A 25,866-nucleotide genomic window follows, 5' to 3' on the forward strand; every position below is an offset into this window, starting at 1 on the left:
CCCTCAGCTCTTCAGCTTAAAGCTAGCACTCTACCACTTGAGCCACAGCGCCATTTTTTTTTCCTGCTTATGTGCTGCTGAGGAATTGAACCCAGAGCCTCATGCATGCAAGGCAAACTCTCTACCACTGAGCCACCTTCCCAGCCCCTGGACTAGCTTTTGAAATTCCTATTTTTGCTTTTTAGAGAACATATAGTAAAGACTAGGCAATTTGATGGCTTGTTTTATAACTGTATTACTTCAATTATCAGGCTCATATAAAGAAAATTGCCGTCATTACATACTGCTTCTAAAGCACATCCAGTAACACTTAAGAGGTTGGTGATAAATTAGATGTAATAAAAGTTCATTAAAAATTCTTTCGGTTTATAGAAGAGATTATCTGTAAAGAAAAAAATGAGCCAGTGGCTCACACCTGTAATCGTAGCTACTAAAGAAGCTAAGATCTGAGGATCATGGTTCAAAGCCAGTCTGGGCAGGAAAGTCCATGAGACTCTTCCCTACAATTAACCACCAGAAAACCGGAAGTGGAGCTGTGGCTCAAGTGGTAGAGCACTAGCCTTGAGCTGAAGAGCTAAGGGATAGTGCCCAGGCCCAGAGTTCAAACCCTATGACTGACAAAACAAACAAACACAAAAAAACCGAAGGGGGAAAAAACGAAGAAAAAGGTGACCCTACTCATTTTTGTGTACCTTTATCATGATGTAGTAGAGTTATAAATGGGATGTTTTTAAACAACAACAATAACAAATATATATGTGTGTGTATGTGTATACTCTTCAAATATTAAGCCACTTTAAACATTTTAACAGTCAGTACTGTGTTATGAAGTGAGATGCATTACACAAATTGTGAATCTTAGGTTTTTACTTTAATATCTCTTATTTTCAGAATTTATGCGAATTCCTTGTGTGGACGCTGGATTGATTTCACCACTGGTGCAGCTGCTAAATAGCAAAGACCAGGAAGTGCTGCTCCAAACGGGCAGGGCCTTAGGGAACATATGCTACGACAGCCGTAAGTGTTGCCCTGTCAGCGATGTGTTTAGAATTTCTAAGGATTATGGTTTCCCAATTCATGTTGCTTTGCTGTTAGGTCTGACGTTGCTAGGCTAAGAACTCAACATGGACCAGTATGATACAACTCTTATTTCATGGGCCTAATAGAAATTTGGACCACGTATTCTCAACAAAGAAGTTACAGGGAATGCATTTTGTCTTTCCCTCCTATCACAATAAGTAAATTGCAAAATTTTGAGGCTTTTAAATCAAGCAAAAAAAATATATATATATATATATATTTATATATTTGAGTCTTTTTCAATTAGGTTTTATTGAAGTACCATTACTGGATGAAAATGAGTATGGACAGTTTTAAAAGTTTCTGTCTGTCCAAATACATTTTCCTTCGCTGCCACAATAGAACTAATTCATAGGAACTTAATCACTGTGTTCTCAAAAGCTAGATTGGCCCACTGCATTTGCATTGACTCCATTTCTCTTTGTCACATGTCATTGTCATTTTCACCACCTTCTGTAACACACTGTGCTAGATAAAGAAAGCAGGAACATGCGGATATGGGTTTATTGAAAGTATGTTACTATTTCTACTTATTCTTTCTATGTGTCAATATTAAGTTTTCTTTGGGTGGGCGGAGTGTTATGGTTTGAACTCAGAGCCTTGTGCTTGCTAGGCTGGCATTGTACAACTTGAGCCACATACCCAGCCCCCTTTGCTTTTTTTTTTATTTTTATTTTTTCCAATAGAGTCTCACTGTTTTGCCTGGGCCACTCTGAGCCACAGTGCTCCTATTTATGTTTCCCACACAGCTGACATGACAGGCCTAGGATGTGCCACTTGTGGAGCTATTGGTTTAGGTGAGGGTATTGTGAACCTTTTGCCTTGGCTAGATTCGTATTACAATCTTCTCAATCAATCTTCACTCTCCCACCCCCACAAGTAGCTTGGATTATAGCTGTGAGCCACTGTTGTGGGCTTGAGTGTATTCAATTAAACTTATCCTGATTTTCCTTAGATTTCTTTTTTTTGGAGTCCGGTATTTATCATTCACCTTGAAAACCTCCTAGACATTTAGTTGTATTTCTTAAAAGAAAATATGTGGACCTTTCTATGTCAAGCAGCTCTTCAAAAAATGATTTGTAGAAAGTAAGAGTACCCAATGTATTTCTGATAGAAGAAAGAAATAGGAGAATGAACTGCAGCTATCAGTTGCAACAGTTCTGTAGCTGTGGCGGTGTGGCAAGCCTCATTTCTTCTCCTTTCCTTTAGTTTTGTGCCCTAGTGATGATTGCCTAATTTAAGATACTAGTAACACATGGGACAACATTAATTTTAACTAACAGTTTTCAATCCCCCTTAATGCCTTTGTATTTTCCTACCTGCTCATCTTAGAGCATTAAATTTATTTGTAAAATGCCAGTGCTTTGTGTTTATAGGCTTTTGCATTTCATATTTATGACTTCATTAAATTCTATAGCTTGTCATAACAGGTCTCAAACTGAAATGTTTAATGTGTATTTTATGTTAATTTTAGCAATACATAGTGCAAAGATCTCTGCACAGTAGTACTTAAAGGTTGATGGTCTGTACATGCTTGGGCAGTATTGATGATTTTGGTTTTTATTCTTATCTTTATGTATTTGGTACTAGAATTTAAGGGTGCCAAAAGTAATGCTTTTTCCTACTCAGCTTAGTTATTTTTGTATTGCATGTTATTTAAATATAGGGAATATTTTCTGATTTGAGTACTTTTGTCTTAGAGTTTCATTTACTATTGGCGAAGTAGAATAAAAACAGGAAGCTATTGTCAGTACAACTATCATTCTCATGGGTACAGAGTAATTTTTTTCCTGTGTACACTAAAGAATCTTAAAGTTAGGTTAGTAAATGTCCAGTTGGTTAATTTGTAACTTTGCTATTACAGCATTTAGCTTCTCTATTTTATCTTCTGAAAAGTTTTGTGGCTGTACTTGCGGCCATGAAATTAAATTTTTCTGTTTCATTTATTTACAGATATTTGCAACTACTTTTTCCTCATTTAGTTCAATGGAAATTATATTTAAATGGGTAATTAGACATAGTGAAAACAAGTCAGATTTTTTTATGGTTTTAAACTGTAAGGGAAATGAAATTGGCAGTATTAGAAGTGAATAAATAAATGTAAGAACTAATTTATTAGTACAAGTAATGGGACAAAAATGTGTTCATTATGTAAAGCTGTTTTATTCATGTAATCTGTTATACTACATGCTTTTTTACCCTTTATTTTAAATTAAATTTCTGTGATTGCTGCAGAATTATTATAAGAAAACTAAAGAGCCTGTGTTTGAATTTCAAGAATGATGTAGGAGTCTGTAAATGCAGTGCTGTATGGTTACTTGTGAATTTACTTGAAATACATTTCTCATTATTTTGTGATAATTGACAGTTTTAAGATATCTGCAAGCTAGTTTTGTCTATTATGTTTTTAATGGCTTTGATGTTGATCAAGCAAGAACTGCTTATTGTTTAAGGAATAGAAATCCACCTATGATAGCCTTCAAATACAAGGAGCTTCCTTCTTCCAGATAAATTATATATTCTTAAATTTATGTTTATGTTTTATTCAACTTAACCTTTCTGAGTAATCAGCTGATTTACATTTTATTAATATACTCCAAATGAATAATTTTAATGTGGTTTTATTCAGGAAGAGAGAGTAGGCTTGCAATAGATAGTAAAGATAATGGATATTGAAATACCCCAAGTCATCTGGAGAAAAACGGAGAGATTTGTATGCATGGTATAGAAATTCTCAAGCATATTTGGCTATCAGTTTATTTGAAAGAAGGAAAGTTCTCTCAGTAAAAGAAATGCCATAAAATTCATGGAAATCTTCAGGAAAGAAGTAGGTCAGATTTCAGTTTTAACAGCCTCAGCAGTTCCCATTTTAGGAGCCCTTCCTAATGTAGAGGAAATGGTCTTATATAATCCTAACATCAAATAACAGACTGACATAACGATTAAATGGGACAAAATAAGGCTTTGTGGCTGATAAACTTTTTGAATCCTAGTTTCCTTCTTGCATATGGAGATGAAAGAATCACTTAACTGGGTACATTCTTCATTTCAAATGGTCTGGTCGATTTTCTTTTACAAACAGACTCTTAAGACAGTTCATGTATGGGTTCCTCTTTGTAAGCATCCAGACTTTTGATAAGAGCCATCATTTTAAAACTCTTTTGCTCCTTAACTTTGCCAAAATAATTCTTTTTATGAGAAGTTTAACATCTTTCAGATCAAAGTAGAGAGAAAAATTGCATTTTAGTGTAGAAGGGAATCAGTAAAGCTGTGTATGTGATGGAATATATACAGGAATATCTTTTAAAACAGAGAAATTTAGTGTTATGTGTCCGAAACGCATGGTTTAGCCTGTTAGGTCGCACATCTCTCTCAAAGTTATTACAAATAAGAAAAATCATGGGACTTACGTTTCTTTGGGCCTGGCTTACTTCACTTAATATAATTTTTTCCAAGTCTTTCCCCACAGTATAACCCCTGTTCTCAACTGTATTTGATATTGGTGCCCTGCATCTTGTATATATACACTTCTCTAATTTGGGGAGGGGAAGGGAAAAAACAAAATGCTTAAATAGGGATACAGGTTGACCCATTGTAACAGTGAAACTTACAACACTATGTTGAAAATGAACTTTACAATTTGGTGGGGGGGGGGGTGGTGAATGTAGTTGTGGAGGTAGAAGGGAAGGTAGGGGAAAAACAAAGGAGAAAGCAACAATGCTTGATAGGAAATATACTCATTACCTTGCTCATGTAACAGTAGTAACTGTAACCCCTCTATACAGTGTTTTTACAGTAAAAGACATGTTTTAAAAAAAAGGATTTGTTCTCTCCTTATCTGGCCATCTTTGTTACATTTCCCCTTTTATCAGGGGTTTTGCTTATACACACATTTTAAATTGCTTATATACTTAAAAGGCCCTAGAGTTTTGAACCCTTTGTGTTATATTACAATCCTATACTTACAAAGCCAAGGGAAATAGTTGTGACCTGAGATTGTGGATATTACTAGTTCAGATCAGGTATTTATCTTTTATACAAATAGCAACGTTATTACATAAATGAACTGGGTATATTTTTAAATTGACTAAATATGCCTCTGCAAAAATAAACTAAAGCTTATTTTTATTTCCTATTATTGGAAAGATGGGCATGTTGAAGAAGTTTATAAGATACACGTCTCTCATGATATGAAAAAACAATTATATTCTTGCTCACCAAGTGAATTTTCAAAATAATTTAGTAATCAGGTTTGCCAAAGCCAATGTTTATGGAGTAAATACTTGTGAAGTAAATATTGTGTATTTAATTTACTTCAACTATAAACAGAAAGGGTTCTGAAATATACATATGTTCCTATTTGCATATTACTGATTATTATGATGCTACATTATCTTTGTATAAAAAAGAACCCATAGTTCTAACTACAAAGACTGAAAAATAACAGTAATATAATGTTTTATAATATTAGGTAAGCTTGTACTAATACAGTAAAAGCATGCTTTGAAATTACCTTAAGTAATCAAAATATATTTACAGCACTTATTTTCAGCAGGGAAATGTTTATTTCAGTGACATAAATTAGGTTGTTTGATACTGCCGTTAAAGGGCTCTCTTGGCTGGGTGTTTTTTGTTTGTTTGTTTTTGTTCCTGTATTTACTTTTGGAATAAAACCAGTTAGCCCATTAGTAAGAAGAAGAAAAAGATTTTTCAGGTTTGATTAATCTATTTTGTCTTATGACTGAGTTTATCAAAACACATTTATAAGCATAAACAACCTACTGCTACTTTTCGATGTAATCATTATGACTATTATCACGTGAGTATTTTCTTAGGATTTCAGTGTATAAAGATGCCCTGTCTATATACATTGAAATTTATATTGCTTTCATAATCCTACATACAGGAATCTTATTTAAAAAAATAGTTCAAGGCTGAGCTCATGCATGTAAACATATAAACATAGGACGTGAAGATAGAGAGAAATAGGGTTTGAGACCAACCAGCCCCAGACAAAAAGTTAATCAGACCCCGTCTCAACCAATAAAGATGGAAATGAAGATAATGTACCTGTGATCCCTGCTAAGTGGGAGGTGTAGGGTCTAGGCAGGTTGAGCAAAAACACAAGACCCTGTTCAAAAATGACTAAAGCAAAACTGGCTAAGACACATCTCAGCTGTGATGGAGAGCTTGCCTAACCAGTGTGAAGCAAGGAGTTGAAACTCTAGTACCATTAAAAAAAAAAAGTTTATCCAAAAAAACCAGCTTTTAATGTGACAGAGAAAATAAAATGGACAGAGATATATAATTTGAGGGCAGTTACAGAGTACATATTAAATATGCAGGCTTTGACCAGAATAAAAAATCAGTAGATCATGAGAGTATTAACTGCAGTTATTTTTAACATAATTAGAAATGTGTAAAATTATAATATGCTCCTGGAAGACAGTCAGTAGGTATTGATTTCCAGTTTTTTCACTTACTGAGTTGTCCATTAGTCTTTCATAGTTTAGTTTTCCTCTGTTACCATGGGTTTGTTACATGGAATGAATAGTATTTATATGTAAAAATAGATGACAGATTATCAACTACTGTGCAAAATCAATATCATCATCCTTATTACTAAAGTGTCTGTGACTTAATGTATATCTACATTAATGTCCCCAAGATGTTTACAGTGAGAGTGTAGGAATGGGAAACCTTATAAAGGAAGGCAGAAATGAATCTTTTAAGAATCAGGGGTACCATATTTAACTATATATAAGCATTCATTGAATCTAAGCTTCTTGGCAGCTAATGTGAAAAAGAAATTGGCATCCTATGTAATTTTTTTTTAATCTTTTGCTAAAAGAAAGATTTCAGTTCTTAAAAAAAAAAAAAACCTTCAGAAAAAATGCTAGGAGGGAATTATCATTAGGATATCCTTAGTTCCCTAATGATTCTGGGTACATCTGTAGTTAAAATATATTTAAAGGTTAGCGACTGGTATGGAGTCTTTGATAATAGTTCTGCAGTCTTGTCCCTCTGATTCTTCACACTTAGTGGAAATAGGATATTTCTTTTATTTGTTACTTGACATCAAGATGAAATCTCTCATTTATTAAATTGATTTTAAGAAACATTGGATTCTATAAATTAGCTCTTTTTTTGCCACTGCTTGATCATTCCTCAAGTAGTACTAAGATATAAAAAGACAATACTTTATAAAGACATAGAGTAGAATTTTTAGTAATTTTTACTAGTTTTATACATGGGAACGTGGAGACAGCATATGGCAAAAGGTTTTTTTTTTCCAGTTGAAGAAGTCATGCATGTTCACCACAATAGTTATTTTTCTCTCCTGGATACCAAGTTACCTCCTAATTTGTTTCTGAGTCAAAAGCCTAATTGGCCATTGGAATTTTCCTTTCCTGATTGAAAAGTTCTAGATAGGTGAAGGAAAGTCCAATTGTAATACTTCAGAAGAAAAAGATTTTAATTGCATTCACATGTATTAATTGCATGTGCTTTTGTCCCCTTAATGCCTTCATTTCATCCACCTGTTAAAGATGAAATCAGAGTTCTCACTTAGGAAATGTAATTTCTAGTCTGCTTATTGAAGCTCTTATCATGTATTATCCTCTGTTCTGTTAAATATTTTAATTTTCCTAATTTTTGTCTTTGTAATCCACTTGAAGTACTGAGAACATTATCCTCTCATAATTAGAGTTGTCCCTTTTATAAGTTGGGAGCATTTCACCTGGCTCAGAGGGCAGATGAAAAATAAATAATACTGCAAGGTGAATAATTCATATTTTCCTCAATGTAGAGGGGACAGTGTTTGAAATTTAGTTCTGGCTAGATTCTAAGTCATAACTGTGTATACATGTTTTCACATATAGTCTAGCATAGTTTCTTTTAAGTGTAGTTTGTTACAAAGACATCTATTTAAAATACTTGGAATAGAATTTAATTTAATTAGTGTCTGACAATATAGCCACTCTCCTCCCAGTGTTGGGAATGCTCTACCATTGAACCACATCCCCAGCCTGACAGAATGATTTTGATCTTGAATAATTTTGTCAACAAGTTGGAGCAATAAATAATTTACATTGTTAGTTTAATGCTATTTAAAAGTAATTTGGGGTAATTGTATGGAAATAATTTAGTTTGATAAATATTCATAGTCTTGTTAATAAATATATAGACAAATCAAAGTATAGGTAGTATAGAAATAAAGCATTTCTCTAGTAAATATATTGCCATTTATGCATCTTCTATAATATAATAGAAAATGTTTGTTTTGTTTTGTTTTGCCCTGGGGCTTGAACTCTGGGTCTGAGCCCTGTCCCTGAGCCTCTTGTTGCTCAAGGATAGAACTCTACTACTTGAGCCACAGTGCCACTTCTAGCCTTTTCTGAGTTTATTGGAGATAAGAATCTCACAAACTTTTTCTGCCCAGGCTGGCTTTTAGCTATGATCCTCAGATCTCAGACTCCTGAGTACCTAGGATTACAGACGTGAGCTGGCTCATAAAAGGATTGTTTTTTGGTTGTTTTTTTTTTTTTTTTTAAGGAGAATTATCAAACAGTTTGAACCAATGAAATCCACTGCTGTAGAAAAATTAACACTAATTTCAACAGGCAGCTTTGATGTGTCCATCAAATGCTGTGCCATGACCCCATTTGAATTTGTATGTGTGGTTACTAGTACTTCGTTGGGAAATGAAAAGACTTTATTATTTTCTTCTTCTCCTGATCTAGTATCCACCTGTAAATATACCAACACTTGGAAATTTTCTTGCATAAAAGCAGCATTTAAACCTTAGTATAATATCATGTCACAAAATTACAAGTTTTATGCTTCCTTTTTGATGTATGACTATTTAATGATCATCGTGACTTTTCCTTATGACTCATTTTTTTTTTACTTCATTGATGTAATATTTATAGCTTTCTCTTTTATATCCAGTTTGAGGGATATTTTGCCTGTACCTGGAACAAGAAAAAACATTGCTTTTGAATCATCTCATAAAAGATGTTGATAGGTTCTTTGTTTTTTCCATTTGAAAGCTTAATACATGTTTGAGTATGTCTTTAGGTGCATAAAAATTCACTACTTAGGCCAAAAGATGGAAGAAATGTAAGCATTAGAGTTTATTTTCTTTCCTAATAGAATTCATAAACACCTTTTGATGTTATCTTTTCAAATAGTATAGATATGTATGTCTATTTATCATTACCCTGCTCCAGGAAAATAATTTATTTTGTATTTGACAAAAGTAAATAGCATATTTTAGGCATAGATAGAAAAATTGCATAATAGCTATAATCTACAAAATTGATACTACTCATAATATTTTTCTTGGTACCCATACCATAGATCATGTAACTTGAGAGTTTTATTCAGTAGTGGTGATGAATAAACACCAGAAAATCATCACTTTTTTGGCTTTATGTGTGCCTGTGTGCCTTTGTGTGTATAGATCAAATCATTAAATCCACAAATATTGATTGAACCCACTGTGTTCAGGGTACTCTGCCAGATAATAAGAAACATGGAAGTAAATAAAAAGCAAGAAGTCTCTATTTTTGTGGAGCTCGCATGGGAGATAATAGATAATAAACAAGTAAATATTACAAAGATATTTGCAGATTATGATCATTAGTGTCAAGGGAATTAATACAGTGATATAATGGAGAATATCAGAGCTATCTCTGAGGATGTTATTTGAACTGATGATTGAGAAAGAATGAGCTAGATATTTATAGAGAGAAAGGGAAGAATATTGCTTGTGGATGTATAAGCAGAGAGGAGAATCTGTTTAGCCTGTTGACATCTCGATTCCTTTAGCAGTAGACTGTCCCCCCTGACCCCCCCGACCCCCGTGATAATGGGCAAACGGGAGGTGTTTTCTTTGTGTCTTGGCCATCCATGTGTGCCTGTATCACAGGACATTTTCTCCATGCTCTTGTTCCTCTCCTAGTGATAGACTGCCAATAACTGCCACCATGAATATGTAAATCAAAGCACAAGTGAACCATAAAATAGAAGCAAGGACAGCAGGATGCCAGTGGTTCATGCCTATAATCCAAGCTACTCAGGAGACTGAGACCTTAGAATCTCAGTTCGAAGCCAGCCCAGACAGGAAAATCCATGAGACTCTTATCTCTAATTAACCACCAAAAAGCTGGAAGTGAAGCTGTGGCTTAAGTGGCAGAGTGCCAATCTTGAGCAAAAAAGTTCAGGGACAGCTCCAAACCCTAAGCTCAAGTCCAAGAACTTGCGACACATGTGCACACACAAACACACAAATAGAAACAAGGACAGACTACAATGAACAGAAGATACAGGTTCATATAGAAACCAAGTAAGTGTTCCATCAAAGGTAAGAACTGAGTTTTTAAAGGGAAAAAAGGGAGTAGGAGGAGGATTACATGAAGTAAACTGAGGTGTTAAAAATGCAAGGAAGGTTGTTTTTGGTGTCTTCTCTTTTTCTCTGTGAATGTGAGTGGGGAGTATACTTCTGTGCAGAGGTTGGGAAGGGGAAGAGAGCTTGGACAGTTCATCATGATGATGAGACAAAGTTGTGTGTGAAAGATTACACAGTGCAGCGAAGGGTTTGTTCATGCTTTTAGGTCTGTGATTTTACAGTTCATATCACATAATTGCTTCATTCTTGGTTTTGCCTCTAAATGTTTTTTATTAAAGCTCATTCTCTAGGAGTTTGGAGACTTCTTGTTCTCAGAATGGATCTCATTGAATGGCTCTATGACTTACCATGAATTTTGATAGGCTAATTACTTTTTTGAGATGGACTATTGGAACTATAATATGTATTTAAATGTAAAGTCCAACTCTGATGTAGTGTGAAGAATGATCAAACTTGTTCTGGGAGCTACTTTTGTGACAGAGTTCATCATTGAAGACTGTAGAGTTGGTGGTTGTACTTTTTCCAGTGGCCGGATGCTTGTAATTATGGGAAGTTAAGATGTAAATTCCATTTCCATAGATGATAGCTCAGGATGTCTTACAAATTCAATGTTACTTATTAGGAAAATGGCTAAAAGTGAATTTCTGTGTATATATGAGTTTGAGATGAACTTTATTGAAATTGTTTTTGAATGACCAATAATATTTATTTAAATAATATAACAAAATTGTAGATCTACCTACTCTATTAAAAAAGATACAAAGGCTTGTACAATGATAACTGTTCTGGTGTATATTTAAAATTGTATCACTTGTTTTGGTAAGGAACAATCATTCCTTAGAATCACTAATTTGTATGAAAACTTTTAATAAAATCCTCTTTTACCTTATTTCCTTAGCTATTCTGTTTAAAAATCAAGAAGGAAACTAAGAAACTAAATATTACTATATTCAGTTGTTAGTATTTTTTTCTCAAGTAACTATGATTAACATTTTTTTCTCAGATTTGATCATTTCTAATATGGAGATTAAATTTCTATTCTCACCAACTCTCAATAACTGTCATGAGTAAAATGCTGTATTAGAGACAATTCAAAACGGGAAGGAAAGAGGGAAAGAAAGGAAGGGAGGCATTGTGGCTCTAAAACATGTAATGAATTGGCCTCGTTATAGTTAGGCTCAATTTTATTTCATTATAAAATCATTGAATAAATTTTTAATTGGCTTTATTATTGATTTTTTTGGACACTAATTTAGTGATCAGAAGCAACAAAACCTTTAACATTCACTGCAGATAGGCTTGGTATAGTTTAGCTATTCTGTAAGATTTTTACTAAATCTAAAGCATGCAGTTTATATATTTTTATTGATATAATAGCCCTGGTTTCCTCAACAATTAGAATGAAATACCATTTAAGTTTTGCAAATTTCAGGTTGAGATAAATTATACGTTCATATTACTGAGTGCTTGAATCTTGGGTTGGTAATCCTAATTTGGTAGTCCATTTTTCTGACATTGTCCACACACAAAGTGCCCAATAATCTAGATAATTTACATTTGTTATTGGAACTAAAGCTTGAGAAATTGAATTTCTAGGGTTTTGTTTGTTAAGTTTTGCGTTTTTTGCAACATTGTTGCAAGAAACTCACCCATCCTGCCTCAACCAGTGTGCTAGAATTACATATGTGAGTCAGGATGCACGGCTGAAATTTAAGTGAAATTTGAACACCATTCTTGGCTGATGTATAATAGGACAATATAGTTTTCTATGACCCTATTAGCTGAATAACATAAGGTACTATTGTTTGTATATGTAACAGTATAATACAACTAAATGAGCATGGCATAAAACTAAGTGGACAGGACTCTTAATTTTAGTGTGAGTTCCTCAAGTTTTTCAAAAGTATGATAAGTCACATATGGATATTTGTCTGTGTGTACCATAAGAAATGATATGTAGCAAACTTCCATTGTCTATAATATGATTCAGCCTCACTTGCAAAGAAATGACTTTAGAAAAACTTTTTTTTTTTTTTAATTTTGCTACCTTCACAACTTAATTCCTTTGTGTGCTGTTTCTTATGCTCGTTATATTGCTGAACTGGCCACTAGGGCAACCAGTCAGCAATTGAAATGTAGCTGACTTAAATGTTAAAATACACTTGGGTTTTTAAAGTTTTATTATGGGGAATGTAAATATTTCCCTAATAATTTATATAATGATTGTGTTATTATGATATTTTGGACATATTGGATTGAAAAAAATAGAATATTACTAAACTTAATTTTTAATGTGTTTTTTACTTTTTAATGAGGCTACTAATGAAATTAAATTACACACATGGTTTACATTGCAGCTGTCATATGTCTGTTGGATAGCACAATTCAGTAGACTATCATATTTTAATATAAGGAGTTCAGATTTAGAAAGACATATATTATTACCGTTGTTTCTTCCCATTTCTATATTCAAAGAACAAAAAGTATTTCATATGTTCCAGTAGTAAAATAACACTTATTATGTGTATGGTACATAATAGTATATGGACCATCATTTGACCAGTGATTGTAATTTGAAAGACATTGATAAGGTAGAATAGAGGTAATAAAAAAAATAATAAAACACAAGTCAAGAATGAAAGAAAAAAAGAAGGAATGTGCTCTGGCTAATAGAAAACATAATTACATAGACTACACTACTAATATTTAGGCATTACATATTGTGACTTAGAACTGAATTTTAGTCATGTACAGTTTTCTTGGATAATAGCTAACTTTGAAATATGCTCTAATAAAGTATCCTTAGTAGTTTCCAAGGTGAGGAATATTTAGTTCCACTTTCTTTCTTACACTAAACTGTCATTTGTTAAAGGAGAGAGGTTGGAACTTCCACATCATAAACAAGGACTCAGAGAAGTTCTTTCAACTCTGATGTGATACAGGCGAGAATAATTTTTCCCCCCTCTTAAAACGTAATTGTCTCTTTCCCCCCATCCCACCCCCATTTCCATGTTTGTTTGTTGTTGTTGTTTTTCAGATAGACATTCTTAGCACCCGTCTTAGGGTTATTTTCTACTTACTAAGTAATGAATAACGAACACTGTTATGTTTTGTATTTAAAGTTGTAAGGTACATTTCTTTTTTTTTGTTTTATTTTTAATTTAACTCTTTGTTTTACAGATGAGGGCAGGAGTGCAGTTGGCCAAGCAGGTGGTGCACAGGTTGTAGTTGACCATTTAAGGTCACTGTGCAGTATAACAGACCCCGCCAATGAGAAGCTCTTGACTGTCTTTTGTGGCATGCTGATGAACTATAGCAATGAGAATGGTAAACAAACCTGAAACCTTGCTTTATCTCTGGGGGAAAACCTTAAAATAATCTTTCCTATAGTATACAACCAATACTTGGAAAAAATGATGAGCAGTGATTTATATTATTAATATAAAATCAATAGTTAACTTATGTTACATTGTTTTACAGTTACACAATGGTCTACTTTACTGAAAAGGATGAGGTTTTGGAGGGTCACCCATATCAATTGGTACCAGCCCCAAATCGAAACCATGTGGTGTGGCTTAAGTTTTCTTCCTATAAACATTTTAGAAATAAATAACACCAAAGTGACCTCATGTTTATTACTTATTATTAATAAATGCCAGAAGTAGTCTTACACATTGTTTTAGAAGAAAATTACTTAATTATATTTACTTGGAAAAAGATTTAAATACCTCTAACAAAATCTGGCTTTACTGAGAAAATAAAGTTCAGAATAATTGAAGGGAGTTCATTTTAGAAATGGGTGGTAAAGTCTTTTAAATAGTTTTATTTTAGAAACTGAAAACATTTTAGAACCTGACTACAGATAACAATCTTCAGATGCCCTATATAATAAGTTTAATGGGAAGAAAAAATGTTAAGATTTCATATTAACATTTATGTGACAAGATTCTGATCTTTGTCATCTTACGTAAAAACACTTAAATTTCAAATGTTCTGCATATATAACACAAATAAGACTTTTCTGTGATTTGTTTCAAGTGGCATTATTTTTAATTAGCATACATTAGTTTAGGGGTGGGCTCATATTTACAGAGTATTCCAATCAGTCTACTCCCCTCTATCATCCTTCCTTCCTAAAACAATTTCAACAGGTGTCATTGTTCTTTCCATTGTGACATTTTAATTTTTAGTCTTTCTCCATATATTTACATAATGAATGTGTAATATTGTTCCTTACTTTCATGTATTCTACAGACATATGACCTTTCTTGAGTATTTTTTTTCTCTTGTTGCATTCATGAGTCCTAAGAAATAGTCTCAAGTTAAAAGTAACAAGTGAACCTTAAAAAGTGACCATTTATGATTGGCCCATGATACTCCGTGACAGTAAGCAGGAGGGGCTGTTGCAATTTAAGAACTAAGGTTGAGAGTACTATTCTACTCTCTCACTAGCTGTGTCCGTGAGGCAACTTGGCCAAATACTCGTGGATGTTTTGAAGAGAAGATGGGGAAAGGAAGCTGAAAAATCTAGCTTTTCAGATGACATCTGATTTCCATTTTTGTACTGGTTCTGGGACTTGAACTCAGGGCCTGGGCACTGTCCTTGAGTCTTTTTGTTCAAGACCAGCACTCTACCACTTGAGCCATAGCTCCTCTTCTGGCTTTTTCATGATTAGTTGAAGATAAGAGTCTGCTGGACTTTTCCTGCCTGAGCTGGCTTTGAACCTCTGTCCTCAGAACTCAGCTTCCTGAGTAGCCAGAATTACAGGTGTGAGTCATCGGCACCCAGCTGATTTTTTTTTCAGTGTTGTATCCCATTTTCTTTTTTAACACTGTACAAGCTAAATAGAAAGTATCTTCAAGACTTATCCAATGCAAGGGATACCAATTTTAAACCTAAATTTTAAATTGCTCTTAATATAAAAGAGTTCTTATTGATATTTCTCTACCCTATGAAACTTGAGCTAAAAACATTAGCTAGTCAGTCTGGTCAATTACTTATTTTTTCAGTGAATCCTTTTGGAAGAGGGAATAACGTAAATGCTAAAAGATAAATTAGAAAGGCCAAATCTGGGCAAATCTAAAATGAGGGGCTATTTCCTAAGCAATTGAAACTTAACTATAATGCAAAGGCATCTGAATTTCTTTAAGAAATCATCAGACAGTTGTTCATGTTCCTTCTTATCTCTAACTTCATTCCATGCCAAGTATTCAGTGGGAGATTGTTGTAAAAAGGTTTATGAAGGGAACTAATCATGAAGCCGTTAATAGCAGAATTAGTCTTATATCTAAACTACTTGTTAGTCCTTTGATAAAGCTGTTTTAAAAAAAAATCTGTGTAAAAGGTTGGGAAATGATCAAATAATGCTTAAAAGAACCATGAACTCTCATCCAAAGCAAATAGAGACTGAGTTTCTGCAGCAGAATTTCACAGAGTGTGGAGATATATAATTTGAGAGTAATGATTTATAGTATGCAGAGTTCACCATCTGAATATATAATACACAATGAAAAACAAATAAGAAAAAACGTCTATACTGTGGAAATCTGTATTAACTTTTCTCAGAGTATTATGAGAGTAACAATGGTGATTTTGTTTTATTATTCCCAAAGCTGTAGTTTGAACGTACCTTTTGAAACTTAGTCGATATAATCCCAGTAACTGGAGTGCTGAAGAGAGATGTGTACTACACAGGGTGAGCCTGGGCTACACAGAGAGTTTAAGGCTAGGCTAGACAACTTAGTAATATATGCCTCAAAAAAAAAGAAAAGAAAAAAATAGAAGAACTAAGTTATTTTTAGAATTAAGAAACAAATGCCCAACAGTGAACTGTTGTCTTCTTCCTCTGTTCCTTTTTCTCTGTCATGAGTACCTTTGTGAAGTAGTTATTTTTCTTTTTAATATTTCACTTAGGTCTTCCTGAATCTGCATCTTTATTTTTGTGTTCAGTGCTTACTCTTTAAAGTTTGTGTTAAAGACTTAACCATTAGGTTATCTTTACTAACTTCAGATCATTTTATTGAGCCTGTTCACCAGATGAATTGCTAAGATTTTAAAAAAAAGATAATAGATAATTTTTGAAACCTGGGAGGCACTTTCTATTAGAACTGACATATGAAGTTTTTTTTTATATATGAATTTACCAAATGTCAATACACAGCCTCTGTTAATTTGGGAATAGAATATATGAATGATTAAGTATCCTCCTTTCTGTTTCATCAGAAAACAAAACTGATAGGGAACTTTTAGCTGCATAAACAAAAGATAGGGAACTTTTAGCTGCATAAACAATTATTTTTAATATGCAGATAAAACAGTACTGAAATTGACCAATTTAGTTCCTCTGAAGAAAATTTTTCATGTTTTTTTATTTGTCCTAAAGCATATTAGCACCATACTGAAGTTTAAACGTACCTTGATTCAGAGACTTCTGTTTATGCTTTGAAAAGTTTCATGTTTTTAAATTGTTCGCTTTTATTTTCATCAGTATGGAGGTTTGAACCTAGCTAGGGCCTTAGGCTTGCTAGGCAGGCCTAGCAACTTAGTTATTATTCTTTATCCAGGTACATGGCATTAGTAGAAAAGAGTACTAGAAAAAAGAAATAAGTACCAGGAGTATAGTTCAAAGTTTTCCACAAGCTTAGTAAGTCTGCCTGTGTACACTTGGAAATTGACTGTTGATGGAATAGAAGCAAACTCATAATCTAAAGCGAAGCCCTTAGAGACCAGAATAAGACCTTTTTAAGGAATTTATTCATGGTAATTATTATTACAAATATCCATGATTTGTCAACAAATAATACCTAGTGGAAACCTGTCACATTTTAATTTTTATCTTAATATAGTTAACAGGGAAGGAATAAACTGTTCTAACTCCCCCCAAAATGTTTTAAATGACAAGAAGCTATAAATGTGCCACTAGGAAAAACTCGTTTCTTCTAAAATTATTAACATAATATGCAGTTTATGGCTTCTTTATCTGACTATATATAATAGCTATATGTTTCTGTAAGTGATTTCTGTAAATGACACCAATATTTTTCTTATATCTTAGTGTAACACCCTAGTTTTGAAAGACTAATTTTTTCTTTTGCGTGATTCCTGAAAATTTTCTAACATCTTTATAATAATTCTCTTACTTGCTGCATGGACTGATGGCATAAGATAATAAATACATGGCCTCTTTTGAGGCCATTTCTTAACTAAGATAATTAATTAGTTAAGAAATTATCTTAGTTAAGAAATATAATTCATAGGTTATGCTATTGAAGATAATAACTGAATTTAAGTATTAAGAGTAGTACTTAAATTTGTTTAAAAACAGATCTCAGAAGTCTTTTCTAATTTAAGGATCTAGTTTAAAGGTAATTGATTTGTGCCCATTTTTTTCTATCAATAATTTCATATTTCTAATCATGCTGTCCATTATTCCTGGTGAGTCCTACCCAATAATTTGTTTTATTTTTCTTCATATTTGAAATAATAAGATATTAACTGGGAACGATATTAATTTAAAAAACACAACCTGAACAGCACTTTAGTCTGAGCTATGTGTTTATTCTTTATTCCTACATTTTGGTACTACTTTATTATGGGACATAAGGATTATTTCCTAGACATTAGATTTTAGAAAAATGGTGTGTGTTTAAGTTCAGGTCTTTTGAAGCCCAATTTGTCAAATTAAAATTCTCTAGTGTGTTAAATGAAATTAAGTATGTTGAAGTTTTTATTGTGTAGCTGAGAAGTCGGTAGGCTATTTTATTACTTACTCTTATTCTTGTATTCTTTAACTGCTATTTTCTTTGTTTACAAAATATCTGAACTTTTAAGTCCTTCACAAAGAGTTTTCTAATCACTTTCCTGAAACAGGTTGTATTCATGAAGTCCTACTACAAACGTCATTTGAAAAAAAAAAATTCCATATAAGACCAATTATTCTGGTGCCGTTTGCTAATTCTGCCTATTCAGTTTAACCAGTAAGGCTCAGTTAGCCTATCGTCATAATCCTAAATTGTTACTGTAATAATGCTGCTCCTTCATAGACTCCTGCTAACTGTTTTATTAGAGATGCATCAACTACACATACTGGTATTAATTTGCAGCTCTCCAGCCCTTGTAGAATGAACTTCTGAATGCAGAAATCTGAAGTTTTCATCTCAAAAAAATGAAATGGTTTTTGTGGTTGTACTGTCTATGATTTCAGTAGCCTATATTTAAAGCTTAGCACTATTGTCTTGGCCTTCCCAGCTTTCAAAGGGTTCTGCATTGATGCTAGCATATACCATGGTACCTATAGTACTGCCTAGATGTCTACCAGTAACTGGGGGCAGTGCAAAGCAAAATCTGTGTCTGAAGTTGATTTTCTCTGACATTATTTCATTTTCCACAAAGGATTTTCATGAATTCCTTTTCTGATTAATCATACTCTGACTGAATATTATTTTTGAGATTTTTCTTCAAATTTGAAAATTTGAAGAAAATTTTCTGAAAATTTGAGGCGGGGGAAATGATTTTTTTATCTCAAATTTACAAGCTTTTAAAAGAGTTTCCAAGTTGGATTTTTTATTCCAAGACTCACTGCTTTAATGAAATTAAGTAGTTAAAACAGTTCTTTACACTTTGTTTAATGTTGTAAGTTTCTCAAGAGAATATATCTGTGTTCTCCGTTATTCAAGTTTGTATAATTTTTGCCATCATGAATTGCTGCTGTTTTGCATCTCAGTTAACTTATAGATTTTCAACATATTCCTTCTTTTGAAAAAGAGTGCCAAGAAAGTCACACTAAATCAGAAAGACTGGGTCTCTCCTTTGTTACTGGTGCTGCTACACTAAGTTGAGATGTGATTGTAGCAAGCACATGATATTGCACACATGTAAATTTTTAGTTCTAGGAAAGGCAGTAAGTAAACATTGAGCTGCCTGACCTTCCAGTGTCTGATATTACAGCTAGAAGTGAATAATAGATTTTTGTTTATTAAATTAATGTATCTCAGATTTAGGCCACTTGGTAAAGTCCATTCAGAGAGAAATTGCAAACCACTTCATGTAAATTAACTTCTAGAAAAAATAGCAGTCTAACATGGTATTATCTATATAGTTTTCAAAATGGTTATAGGCTAGAAATTTTAAATGTGGAGATGTGGATAATTTATTATTATAATTTGTATGTTTTAAATAACACTGTAACATTGTGTGATTTTTAAGTTGTAAAAATTAAATAATAAAGCTATTTTTTAAAGGCCAGAATATCATTTTGTGAAATAAGAACTATTTGCATTATTAAACTTAGTCTATAAGGTCTGCATGTTGGAATATAAATGAATCTGGCATTTAGCTTAGTTTGTTATACAAAAATTCAGGCCTATAACTTAAACTATATAGATGTGGCCTTTATTTCAGCAGTGCCACCATATAAAAGCAGAGATTGAATTGGGTTTAAACTACAGCTACCCATGTTCCTCTTAAAAATACTTTTAACCTTTGAGACTTTTTTTTTCTGAGATGGAAGCATAGTTTTCTTTTTGTTTTGTTTTTTGTGCCCGTACTAGGGCTTGAATTCAGGGCCTGCTTACTGGTGGTCTGCCACTTGAGACATAACTCTGCTTCTGGCTTTTATGTTGGTTGGTTGAAATTAAGAGTTTAAGTGGCTTTCTTGCCTGGGCTGGCTTCAAAGAGCAATCTTGAGATCTCAGCCTTCTGAGTAGCTAGGATCATAGGTATTCACCAGCAGCACTCAGCTGGAAGTATCGTTTTTTAATGAGATAGACATTTCTATAAATTTTATTTGTGGCAGTATTCAGTATAGCCAGAGTAGATATGCAGTAAATAATTTAACCTGGAGTGATAGAAGGAAAAAAAATTATCTGTTAGATTAAAATTAGCTGTGACTGGATTGAGGATACTACATGTGTTGGGCCTCTCACAGATGATTAAGCCTTTTTTCCTAATTTTCTTGTGATTTTTGCTTTGCAGTTTTTTGGTTGTTGTTGTTGCTACTGTCCTGTATTACTCATGCATGTAATTTTGTTATTTATCTTTAAAACCTTTTTAAAGGGGAAATTTGGCCATGTAAAAGACTATTTTCAAAAATCAGAAAGAACTTTTGAATTCTTTCAGTTCTTCAAATTTTAATGTAAATGTATTGTTTTGAACCTCCAGCATTCTCAACATTTTGATTATCGTTTCTTTCCTTTTCTTTTGATATTGTTTTATGTCATTGAAATTTGTAACCTGGGGATGGAAGCAGTACTCTTGGTGCAAAACACAATAGATCTATGATTTAGGTAATAAAGGCTTTTAAAATAATGGATTTAAAGTTGATTTTATACACATATAAGTGTGTTTGATTATCACCAACAGTTAGGTGTCCACTCTCCTGATTGGTCAACAAAAAGATACTGGATAAGAGTCAGAAAGAAAGTCAGGCCTGCACTTGTGCCTGTATGTAGTTGGTCCTAGTCACCCTCCAACTAGCCCTATATATATATCACTTTCCTTTTCACTGTTACACGGCTAAAACCTGCTTATATTCTGGAGTGCCCTTTCACAGAGAAATCACTTCTAATTTTTATTTTATACCCTGCTTTTAGAAATACAGATGTTCCATTATTGTTTTCTCTATCAACTGAGTACAACTCATGTAACTATCATTGGAGTTTATAATGTAAGCCTGTAGGCAATATATATTATGCCATAAGTAACATGGATAAACACTAACGTGCAACTATTTTGAAGTGTGTTTTATTTTGACACAGATTCATCCTTAAGTCCTTTCCAGCAGTCATGCTAGTAATCTCATAACATTCACTTTAAGAATAAGATACACCTGTTATAATCTTTTTTAAAAGACCTATTTTTTAGTTACTGATCAACATAACTTAGTTAACTGAAATTTTCAGCATACTTTTCGGGACCTATAATCTAGTCTATACCAGTGTTTTAAACATGAAACTTAAAAATCAGGGGGAAAAAGGTTCCTCAACTTGAGATCTTCTCTCCAGATCTCCATTCTTTGGAGTTGCCATGAGTGTGACCTGAAGAACTTGGAACCATTGAAATTCAAATGTAGGTAGGTAAGTGTTCACACCAGCGCATGCGTTGATTGCCTATATCTCTTTGTATATGCATCTGTATTGCACCCCCTCAGTGGCTTTCTTCCTCTTCCTCCCCATAGATCATGTAGGGCCTGTGTCATGTTGATAGTCTGTATTTTTGTAAATCTGTATTTTGGTCAGTATATTTGTCTGTGATGTGTGTCAGGAATAGTTTATTTTTAAAAATTAAAATAAAAAACCAAAACCTGAAGATGTTTATGACATTGTGTTGTCTAAAGATTGTCTTTCACACATAAGTATTTGCTACGTATGGGCCTGGGTTGCATTGTTGTGAAATGCTGTGTGTGTTGAGCTCTGATAAACATTCTCCTAGAATTGCTGGTATTTGTTAAGGGATTTGTTAAAGTCTTCAGTCCTGCAGTTGTTTCATACTGTTTCCAATGTGTCTAGAGAATGTACATTGTTCCTAAGAATGTCTTCCTGTTAATTTTTCATTTAAGAGTCATACTCCTGATTGCTGTTATGTCATGTGAACATTCACAAGCTTTCTTTGAACAATTAAAAAATAATAATCAGATAGCTTAAGAAGTAGTACCCCTGCCTACCAAGCTCAAGACCCTGTGTTTAAATTTCCCAAATAGTCAGTTGCTTCCATTGATAAGAATTAATACAGACTTAATTGCATAAACAGGACCTCTACTTAATTCTTTTTAAACCTACTTAATGGAAACAAAGTTGAAAATGAAATAGATAGGCAAACTAAATCTGTAGTACTCCCAGCTTAACAAATAAATAGGATGAGAGCCTCACATGCTTCATTAAGATAATTCCTCTCAAAATATCTGAGCACCAAATCTGTAATTACATAGAATACTTTTAATTTTTTAATTTTTCCTTTTCTCTCCCTGTTATTATGTCTTCCAGGCATATCTTTGAATTCAGAAGGTTTTTTTTCCATATTTTTTTCCCTATTCTAATTCCCTAAAAATTAGTTAATTCTTTAACAGTGGTTTTTAAACTTATTTCTCTGGACCCTTTTAGACATTTAAAAAGTACAGAAGATCTCAAAGAACTTTCATTTATGTATATGAGTTATTTGAAAGTCTTCAATATTTCATTTTGAAATAATAAGCCTATCTGTCTTGTAAGTAATGTTTATGAAAAATATTTTCAAAAACAACATTGCTGAGGGAAAAAAAAAAGCCTTATTGCTGTATGTTGAGGCAATAACTATAACAGCTACTAACACAATTTGTGGAGTCTCTGCCTGGGCCGGGCTAACATGGCACCATTTTTACCAGCATACTTTTTGTGCTATCAGCACACAAATATATAAGTAATTTAAAAAATAAATACAATCTTAATATTTTTATTTTCTGTTTCTATTTTGATCTCAGCCCTGGGGTTTGAATCGGGCGTGGGCACCATTGCTGAGCTTTTCTGCTCAAGGTTAGTGCTCAACCACCCCAGCTCCACTTTCGACTTTTTGGTGAATAATTAGAGACAGGCATTTCATTGACTTTCCTGCCTGGGCTGCTTTTGAACCATGATCCTCAGATCTCAGCTTCCTGAGTAGATAGGATTACAAGCATGAGCGACCAGTGCCCAGCAACAGGATTTTGACTTTGTGATCTTCTAAAAGGGTTTTAGGAATCTCACTTGGAAAACTGTATTCCAGGATGTCTGTGCATCTATAAAATTTCTCTCAACATGCTGAAGGGCTTTTTAAAATTTTTTTCTCTCTCTACTCTGAGCTTTAATTATCCAAGCAGAGTTCTTACATGCAGTGTGAACAAATTTTAGAGTTACCTTGAGTATGATTATTGTTTTAGTTAGCATCACAGAAATAGAAAAGAAAGCAACCAATTGGTCCACATGAGTCTGTCCAGTTGGATGACTATCTATTTTTTTCTCTTGTGTGTATTATGTGTGTTGTATGTGAGTATACAATTAATTGGTTCCTGAGTAGTTTTAAAACATTTTCTTGAAGTAAAATGATTTTCACGAAGTATGATTCACACTAGTTGCCATATGCTCTGTGCTACTTTTTCCTTTTGATCTACTACAATTGCAAATTTTACTGGTGCAAATTTGACTGACTTTGTTAAGCTCTCCACATTTCTTAATTTTTTTGCCCCTCTTTTCCTTGGAACCAAAATTTATAGCATTTTAAAAGCAGTCCAAGAAAGTGATAGAGATGCCAAGTTAGGAGAATGTAAAGAGCAAATCATCTTCTAAGTGGCATTCTCCCTCTTTGAGTTATCTTCTTCATGTGTTCTTCCTTGGGCTGGGAAGGTGGCTCAGTGGTAGAGTGCTTGCCTTGCATGCATGAGGCCCTGGGTTCGATTCCTAAGTACCACATAAACAGAAAAGGCTAGAAGTGGTGCTGTGGCTCAAGTGGTAGAGCGCTAGCCTTGAGCTGAAGAGCTGAGGGACAGCTCCTAGACCCACAGTTCAGGCCCCATGACCGACAAAAAAAAAAAAAAAAAAAAAGAAATGTGTTCTTCCGCTGATGTCCCTGGACTGTGGGACTTTATAATTTGTACCAACAGTACTGAGGGGGTGTGTGATGCTTACATATATGCAGACATAGAGCAGTTTGACTCACACTCAATGCATGCGCTAGTGCTCACGCTTATATACCTAAAATTTAATGATTCAGTAGCTCTGCAGTATTTGATGAGCTAGTCAAAAATGAATAAATAAATAGCAATACTGATAAAGAACAAGGAGATACAGAGGTGATTCACTAGAAAGAACTCGATTGGTAAGTAACTAAAATCATTTCTAACTTAGAAAGTTCCTTGGTGCATGACGATAATAAATCCTGTGATCAGAATGCAAGCATTCTGTCCATATGGTACATAACACTGTATCTTACAAGTATTTTTGCTATGTATTGTGAATCATTCAATGATTGCTGCATTGTATACTCAGACAAAAAAAATACTTCAAAAAGCCCCAAATTGTTTAGCTGAATATATTTTTTAATCTCCATTTAGGATAAATTTGATGAAATTCCATTGCAAAATGTAAAATATTTTGTGTAGTTATTTGAACTCTAAATGTAACTTTTCCCTTTTTTCTCAGGTTTATCTTCTATTCTTGTTCTGGTAATAGGCCCCTTTGCCATATTGATGTACCACAACTACTCTAGATATTTTCCTAATTAAACACTCACCACTTTTCAGGGGCAATAAGCTACCATTGAATCTTAACTTCACACCCTGCTCTAACCTCCAGGCAGAATTAACAGCAAAGACCTCCAGGCAAATAATACAGGATATCTGAGATAACTCAAAGCTCAACCCTGTCTTAGTGTTCTCTTGATAATCACCCACTCACCGCCTTATTGACTGGTTAAGAACTTTAAGTAAGAAAAACTTGGTTAAGGAGTAAGAAAGACTTGGCTTCTAAGGAACATGTGTCTTGTGAAAAAGTTTCATCTTTATACCAAATAGATAACTTAAAAAAATTGTAGAAAATTACTAGTTTGCATATGGTATATAATTCTAAAAAGATAACCTTTGAAAGAGGATTCCTACATCTTTGGATGAGCCAGTTATTGGCAGCAATAATGTTTTATATAAATAAGTGTAAGTGTCTTTCTTTTTTAGCTTTTGGTTTTCATTTTGGCTAATTTACCTTCAACCTTACTTCAGGTATTCTATCATCACTGACCAAGAAGAACCATTGTGGAAATCCAAGGCATGTTGAGTACCTTAAAAGAAATTAGTTGCTTATAAAATGAAGGCAAAGAAGAATAAGGTCATTTGACCTCATTCTCTGCACCTCTCAAAGCCATCTCTTATTGAGATGATCTGTCTCTGTAATTAAATAAACTCTTGAAAAGAAAAAAAATATTTTTTAGGTAACTGAATTTTTTCTTTGTTAAAACCACATTCTTTTTTAGCAGTCATCAAAGAACACTCTACATGCAAATGCTCAGAACTAATCATTTTGGCGATTATTTACTTCCCTATTATGAAGCAAATGTATATAGAGGGTCCTAGGATTTTTGCCTCCTTTCCTATTTTCTGAAGCTTTTTGTATATTGTTATTTTTCTTAATGCAAATGTTTCGTTAACCTTTCCATTTAGAAAACAATGGTAATATTTATTTATATATTTTAAAAGCCTACTTATTAAAGCCATAAGACCTTATTTTAAAACAGAACAACTCAAGATTTGAAATACTGTTTAAATTATTTTCATATCTAAATTTCGGTTGGTCGTTGCAAAGATTCTGAAGTCAACTCTCTGAAATAATGTGTTTAAAATGTTCATTCAGACATATGAATGGACCTCATCTTCCTTCAC

At 33.3% G+C, this 25,866-nt stretch overlaps 1 protein-coding gene across 4 annotated transcripts in view; it reads left to right on the plus strand.

Moving 5' to 3' along the window:
* The window catches only part of Rap1gds1 (Rap1 GTPase-GDP dissociation stimulator 1), a 104,577-nt gene that overhangs the window by 50,074 nt on the left and 28,637 nt on the right, over window positions 1-25,866 (plus strand). For 2 of the 4 annotated variants that reach the window (XM_070022309.1, XM_070022308.1), the window contains exons 4-5: window positions 892-1,017; window positions 13,673-13,819. In XM_070022309.1, coding sequence (XP_069878410.1) covers window positions 892-1,017; window positions 13,673-13,819 — 273 coding nt within the window. The remainder of the gene's footprint in view (window positions 1-891; window positions 1,018-13,672; window positions 13,820-25,866) is intronic. The other 2 variants (XM_070022311.1, XM_070022312.1) reach the window with 1 other exon arrangement.

This window comes from Dipodomys merriami, unplaced genomic scaffold (genome assembly GCF_024711535.1).
Source record: "Dipodomys merriami isolate MVZ:Mamm:240054 unplaced genomic scaffold, mDipMer1.0.p SCAF_15, whole genome shotgun sequence".
NCBI lineage: Eukaryota > Metazoa > Chordata > Mammalia > Rodentia > Heteromyidae > Dipodomys > Dipodomys merriami.